At 34.1% G+C, this 7751-nt stretch overlaps 1 protein-coding gene across 1 annotated transcript; it reads left to right on the forward strand.

Moving 5' to 3' along the window:
• The first annotated feature begins 1001 nt into the window (after window positions 1-1001).
• LOC139854852 (uncharacterized) lies at window positions 1002-6355 on the forward strand. Its single transcript, XM_071844129.1, has 17 exons — window positions 1002-1847; window positions 1936-2053; window positions 2435-2551; window positions 2648-2745; window positions 2847-2930; window positions 3012-3089; window positions 3188-3257; window positions 3369-3514; window positions 3610-3774; window positions 3844-3915; window positions 3995-4118; window positions 4314-4369; window positions 4673-4828; window positions 5135-5168; window positions 5220-5572; window positions 5672-5824; window positions 6296-6355. Exons 1-17 carry the CDS (start codon window positions 1002-1004, stop codon window positions 6353-6355), a joined length of 2730 nt encoding a protein of 909 aa, XP_071700230.1.
• The last annotated feature ends 1396 nt before the right edge of the window (window positions 6356-7751 follow it).

Here is a 7751-nt window from a genome sequence, read left to right on the forward strand (position 1 = left end):
TTAGACACTGTTGTAAAAAAACCCGATTACCCATTTTTAACAGTAATTCGTTCTTATTTTTAAATTCGTTTAATTAATCGGTCAACGTCTATTGATGGGTCAAAATCGAATTTGGTAATGAAAGTCGGTTAAAGTCAAAATTGGTCAACATTTTAACATAAATTTAAACTAGAATTTTAGAGTTTCTTTAACAAAATGAACAATTTCAGACAATTGTGTTAAAGTTTATGTTTATATTTATGGTTTTCTTTTATATCTTCACGTATGATTTTTGAATTTTAATATTTAAATGTATAAAGTAAAATCTGATAAATTCCTATATTGCCGATTACTCCTTTCAAAATCCGACCAATTAATCTCAAATTAATCTCGGAATAGCGAATTTTGCAACATTGTTCTAAGGTGCAATTTTGTAAGTACATAATGGTTCATGAGGACAATGGTTTGTGAGGACAAAGGAACACTAAGGTGCAACTATTAGAAGATGATGGATCAGTAGTTAAAAACACTCTATTTCAATTAACATCAAATATTTTATTTACCAAGTGAAAAAAATACAGAAACATGCATGCGCATGCACAGATCAATACAGATATATTGAAAATTAACGAGTTGACATCAAACTAAATCGCAACGCAGGAATTCAATTCCGTATACCGAATTAACCATAGATCGAGCATCTGCATAAACAAAGGTATATATTTTAACCTAAAATCGTTTGATTTCTGTACGTGGTTTTAAATCTATAATTCTATCTATTTCTATTTTTCTTCTTAAGTTTTGACATGCATATGAAGACCCTAATGTTATTGTTCTATCCAGCAAGCCCCAAATTTCTTTAATGATTATTCCACTAGTTTATATATGAATAATAAATATGAATACTAATTAATACTATTATATTTGATTGTTATAACCCCCTAAATAATTATATTAATTTTCAACAATTTACAATACTTGTGATCAGTTCGGGTATCGTTGTTCGAGACACTAGCTTGATCATGGCAGATCAACATTTAGATGCTACTGTTGAAAGTTCCGACTCAAAAGGCGCTGCAGATCGAAAATCTGACTCAAAAGATGTTTTAGAATCATCAGCAGGTGTGATCGGTCAACAATCAGATGAAGGTGTGAGTATAGCTGATGTTGCTATTAATAGTTTGAAATCTGAAAGTTCTGAAAGTCAACATTCTGATAAAGATTCGAGTACTGATAATTTTGCTGTTACAAGTTTGAAATCGACTAAAATGGCAGATGAACGTTCTAATGAAGGTGTGAATATTGCTGATGTCACTCTTGATAGTGTACAACAACATTCTGATAAAGATTCGAGTGCAACTAATGTTGCTGTTGAAAGTTCAGAATTAACTAGTATGGCAGTTCGACATCTTGATGAGGTGGCGAGTATAGCTGATGTTGCTCTTGAAAGTTTAAAATCAAAAGGTGCGGAAAATCAAAATTCCAATACAGATTTAAGTGCAGATAATAGAAGTTTGAAACCGAATGCTATGGAAAATCAAGAAAAAGGCTCAAGTAAAGATCATCTTGAATCGAGTAGTGTGAAAAATCAACATTCTGAAAAGAGTTCGAGTACAGATCATATACCTGTTACTAGTCTGGAATTGACAGGTGTCGAAAATCAACACGCTGATGAAGGTGTGAGTATTGCTGATGTGGCTCTTAAAAGTATGAAATCAGAGGATGATGGAGATAAAAAATTAGATGAAGGCACAATTACCAGTAAGGTTAACACTGAAACGTCTGAATCAAAGGGTTCTGGATCGAATTTTGAGATCAGCGTCAAGACACTTGATTCGCAGTTACGTAGCTTTAATGTCGACAAAAATGTATATGTCTCTCTTCATCTATAGTTCAGTACAGTTGCTTAAATGATTGTTATTTTATATGCTAGTTTTAAATATATACAATATTCAGATGATAGTTTCAGCATTGAAGGAGAAAATAGCTACTGAAGTTGGCCTTTCGGTAGATCAACAACGACTGATCTTTAGAGGCAAGATGTTAAAAGATGATGACCCTCTTTCCGAATATCGTATCCTTTAATTTTATGTTATCAGTATTAAATTTATTAGGTTTTCCTATGTTTAATATATAGCCAAATATTCATTTTCAAGCCGTCTGAAATTAATTGTCCACTTCCATAAATAGAAAAAAAAAAAAAAAAAGAGATAAAGTTGTTTAATATCCTTGATTTATATTTGTAAGCAAAAAGTTAGATTAAAAGTAAGAGGTAAAACTGTAAAGCAAACAAAAAGTATAGTGTGATTGACATATTATTAAACTGCATGTTTATGTCTGGAGACAATATATGCACTTTATGAACATTTTTAAGCACGCGCATAGTGTGTTACATAGTGTGTGTGTGTGGTTGTTTGATCGTTTTTTGAGAAGCGGAAGACTTAACGATTTATAGACGTTGAAAGTGGACACACGCTGCATCTGGTGTCTAGACAGACATCTGAATTTCAACCCTCATCTGGCTCACCTAATGCAGAGACACCTGCAAGTAGTATCAACACAGGTGTATCATGTTATACCATTATTATTTATTTTATTATGTAATTTTAGTTTAAATGTGTGCGATATTAAACCAAAAGCTATATTAAAAATGTCTTTTCCGTCCCAGCACAAGATCCTCGTGTTGGGCATGCTCCACGTAATGTAGTTCTTGGGACGTTTGGTGCTAACGATCAAGATGCAGATGGAAATCAAGATATCAGTCAGGTGTGTTTCTATTCTCGCTCTGTTTTTTTATAAAGCGCGCATAATTTTTGTACTTGTAATGTCCATTGTAGTTTAAATATAATTCCATTACCCTTTTTTAGGTGATTGGGGCGGTTTTGAATTCTATTGGAATGGGTGGCCAGGCCCCCATCGGTAGTATTGGCACAACACAACCAAATATGCAGGTGTGCTATGTTCTTTCTTTCATTGATGGTTAAAACCTCGTTAAATGAGATTACTTTCTGATATATGTTGATTGTTTACAGTTTAGTATAGGAGAAAATGTCAACAATCATGGTCAAACTGGAAACCAGTCCCAGCCAGCTGTACCTACGCTTACTACGGTAGCATCATGTCTTGAACCTCCTGCGATAGTTTCGTTTGTACACAACGTTAAATAAATTTGTTTTAATGATAATTGTTTGTTATTATATGCCTGTAGCCAATTCCCGAATCGTTATACACAATTTCTGAGTTCATGAACCACATGGAACGAGCTTTTTCACAAAACGGTAACCAATTTAAGAACTCTCCCACTTTATTAACATACTCATATTTTTTTTTTTTTTTTTTTTTTTTCGTATGATCTGTATGACGACGTTTACTTTTGGAGCTCTCTGCAGGATATCAGCCTTCAAATAGTACACCGAACTCACCAACTGTCGAATTACCTTCCAATTCTCATGGCTTGTTATCACCCGCAGCTTTGGCAGTTGTTCTTCGACAAGCACAACGTCTTCTCAGTGGGCCCGCTCTTGATTCTTTATCTGTACTTACCTTTCTCTATACTCTTTTTACAGTGTTCTTGTTTACAATTCCAAAATGGGTCATCAATATTTAAATCTACATTATAATTATATGTAGCATACAATAAGAAGGCTGGAAGAAGATGAAGGTTCGAGTGATGTCACAGTCAGAACTCAAATTCAGACAGAAGCCATGCAATCTGGGCTCGCAATGCAACATTTAGGCGCTCTTCTGCTAGAGCTTGGTCGTACTATGCTGACATTGCGTATTGGACAATCCCCTGTATGTCATTTTCACTCGTGTGAACCTATAAAAAGTTAAATTTGTAATCGAATATTGTAAAAGTTTCAGGCTGAGTCTTCTGTAAATGCTGGGCCTGCTGTTTACATTTCTTCATCTGGTCCTAATCCTATAATGGTTCAGGTTCGTTCTCAACTCTGACTGTACATAATTATAATTAATAATCAATATAAAAAAATTAACAATGAAATGATTCGTGCAGCCATTTCCACTACAAACTAATTCCTTATTTGGTGATCATGCTAATTCTACGGCGAATCATGGTGCTTTTGGTCCCATTGGAATTGGATCTGTTCCAAGACAGTTTAACATACATATCCATGCTAGTAAGTTTCTTAATGAACATGTATTTATTCTGGCTCCTACGATAAACTTTTGATTATCGTTCATGATAATAGGTGGAGCCAACCCACAAACAAGAAGTGTTGGTGATAATACAAGAAGTGGAAATCAGACTTTTGTCGGTATGTATTATTAAGTTGATAGTTGTTACAGTTATAGTTTGTTACTTTGTTTTAAAGTTCGTAATATTGATAATCTAGGCGAACCAGATGCTCGTCTTCCAGATGTTCGGACGGTATGTTTAATATTTCTTTCTACAGGTGGCAAATTTTGCCCATACACTTATGCATGTGTCAAAGTTATGTTTCATCTTAAATGGAATGAATAATTAGTCACCCTATGTATGGAACTTTCTAAACTGTTATAAAATTATTGGATCATACTTTCAATACATTTTGTAATTGTATGTAATTAGTTATGTTCGTTAACTTGTTAATAAATAAAAAATAAAAAAAATGTGTTTGTGGTGCAACCCAGTCCATACGAAATTTTATCGTTTCCCAAAGCGCTCGTCCATAGTTAACTTAGTATCGAGCAGGATACAGGAGGCAGGGAAAATGTCGCTTCCAACAGCATGAGGACGAAATCATTAAGTGAGAGAGAAGGTGGTTCGTCGACAAATCGGAAAAGCAATACCCCTGGAAACGCTTCAGGCATTCCACTTGGACTCGGCTCGGGAGGTCTACAACCAAAGGTGAGCCTCTGTCCCAAATGTATATATTTTAATATCATCATGGTTGCAAACGGCGGTTGTGGCGGCCGTTGCGGCAGTTTGGTGAGTAGCCCCTCCCGATTCAAAGATATACATTTAATAAGTCGGGCAACGGTCAAAAAAGTCAGGTCTAAGTAGGTCAAAAGTCGACTTTTTGTTTGGCCTTGTTTTAATGTAAACGAAAATCCCAAGCCCATTTAAAAATTAGTTTATGTTCATATTTTTTTGTGCAATTGTCTAGACAAGTATATGTGTATTTTATGGTTGTCTACGTATGTATGTTTTTAGAGACGTCATCGGCAAACAAGATCAGAGGTGGCTAGTAGTAGTTCGTCTACTTCATACGCAACTAATCAAGGCCTAACATCACCAGCTGGTGGCCAAATGGACCCGACTACAATTATAAATCAAGTTATGCAAAATCCAGCCGCTTTAAACAGTCTGCTGCAAAACCCTGCAATGATGAATACAGTTAATCAACTTGCTCAACAGGTGGATGGTAATCAAGATCTAGGTAGCATGTTGGGCGGCTCAAGTGGCAGCCTTGATATGTCAAATATTGTTCAGCAGATGATGCCTTTTGTTTCTCAATCTCTTAATCGGGGTAGTTCGAGTTCGAATTTACTTCAATCAGCAGCACCATCTAGGAAAGGTACACTTCACCGACGTTATAGTAGTGTCAAGAGTTTGAACGTTAAGGAAAGATCATCAAAAAATGATTTTCAGGTTTGTTTATCTGACCCACTAAATTATTCTTAGTATGTAGAGGTGGCAATTTCAACCCATTTACTAGTTCTTATGAGTTTGTTCATGATTATGGTGTAGATGAACCTAGAAAATGCAGCCCAGAAAATAGTGGAGCAGTACCCACCTCTTGAAATATTCTCATCGATTGTCGAAACGGTTGCTGCTTTACACAACAATGTTTTTGATCAAGGTGCTCTTGATGAGTTATGCATGCAAGAGGAGCTTGCCCAGGTTACCACCTTCCCCAACCTCTGTTCGCTCATGATTTTACCTTTTACTAAGACAAAAAAATAATAATAATAATAATAATAATAAAATAAAATAAAAACGGGTCCGGTGGGTTAAAAGTCATCTTAAATCATTTTTAACGTGTGGAGTTTCCTACATTGTTAAATTCAGTCTTAGAGTGCGTTTTGATTGTCTCTGAATTTAATAGCTCAGCACTCAATGTTGAACTTGGCACTGAATCGTTGAACATTCAGTGCGTTTGTTTGTGAAATGAATGACAAAATATGTAGGTCAACATATGCTTCTAAAATGAACACTTTCGGGTGACAAGTTAATTGAAGTGTTTGTAGGTCAACCAAAACATGTTTCAACTTGTGGTAATGTAATGCATTAAGTAGTATCAATACTTCTTATTTCAACTTGAAGAGCTGTAAAATAGGTTGAGTCTAATTAACATGTATATGGGACTTGCAGGAGTTCAATGAGATGCTAAAACTTGATATTTCTAGACGATTACAAGGAGGCAGAAGATGATCGTTCCAACTCATTACCAATTTTCTGTCAACACTTATTAAGTAAGGAGTTGATTATTGTTAATTTTATTTTTTTGATTATTTGAAAATTTTTGATTTCAAACACAATGGCCATTAGGCTGTGCCACAAAGGTAATGTTAAGCTCTGTTATATAGATCAATTAAAGTTTTTGTTTTCGTTTTTTTTACGGTGTGAATGTCTACTACTTACATAAGTTCTCTCTAAACTTAGTTCTCATTAAATCTTCACTCTTGTATCACTACAACAAAACTTATATTTTATCAAACTTTTTACATAATTTTCCCACGTTGATAATTGCATCATATTAAATTCTTGATGCCTCTTTTTGCGTGAACATGGTGAAGGTATTTCATATGCCCGAGAGACATATTTAATTAATGTGGCTAACATGTTATGATCCAAGTCGGGTCATACCCAATAACAAACTTACCAACACCTTATTCGTATTTAATCTTGGCGATTGGATTGTTGATTAAATACGCGACACTTGAACTTTAAGAAAAATGGTTTTCTGAAATATTACTTGATGTGTATATATATAAATTATGGAATAATTTATATATCATGGATTTAATTATTTATAGGTTAAATAATTAATTTATTTATGTTACATTTTATATAAATTGGTTTTATATAATGAAATGTACATAAATTTAATATGGAAGTTTTATAAAACTTGTTTTATAAAATCTAATTCTTTTATAAAAGATATTTTATAAAACTAATTGGAAGTGGCATGGGAGTCTCAACTAGCATGCTATTTTGACTAGCTTTTAAGTGTTACTTCCAAAGATTCCATGTGCATATGTACCAAGACCTCTTGGAGACTACACACACATGCAAATACACTTTCAAGTGATCAAAAAAACTGCATTATTTCTCTCCTTGCTGCTGCTGAAAAACCGTAGGTATTGGGGGGCAAGAAGGGATCATAATTTGGTTTTTGGCAAGCTAAATTCAAGTGTAATAAAATCCTAACCAAAGCTAGGGTGTTGGTGCACAAGTTTGGGGTATATCTACTTGAGGTTTCATAGTTTTGGAGCTCCATTCATCATCATCTTCATCATCATCTATCAACAAGCTAGGAGAAGGTATAAACACTTTCCTTACTTATAGTTTGTAAGTATGTTTCACAACTTGATCCTAATTGGGATTTAACTTTAATTGGTTAAAGATTAACATGTTCTAAAATGATAATTACATGCTTCCGCTTTTAATTGATTCTTAAATGGTTTTAAGTATAATGGAACTTGTTAAATCCCAACAATGGTATCTAGAGCCGAAGTTGTTGAAATATACTTCGAGATGATTTATTTAACTCACTATAATTTTGCATTTTATGTACATGCATGGTTGATTAATATTTATTCAATTG

Source organism: Rutidosis leptorrhynchoides, chromosome 6 (genome assembly GCF_046630445.1).
Source record: "Rutidosis leptorrhynchoides isolate AG116_Rl617_1_P2 chromosome 6, CSIRO_AGI_Rlap_v1, whole genome shotgun sequence".
Lineage (NCBI taxonomy): Eukaryota > Viridiplantae > Streptophyta > Magnoliopsida > Asterales > Asteraceae > Rutidosis > Rutidosis leptorrhynchoides.

Excerpts from the sequence above, each read along its gene's own strand:
- LOC139854852 (XM_071844129.1), top strand. The coding sequence starts at position 1,002 with ATGGCAGATCAACATTTAGATGCTACTGTTGAAAGTTCCGACTCAAAA. Across the intron at positions 2,931-3,011 it reads CAACACAACCAAATATGCAG|TTTAGTATAGGAGAAAATGT; the intron begins GTGTGCTATGTT and ends GATTGTTTACAG. Across the intron at positions 3,090-3,187 it reads CTGTACCTACGCTTACTACG|CCAATTCCCGAATCGTTATA; the intron begins GTAGCATCATGT and ends ATATGCCTGTAG.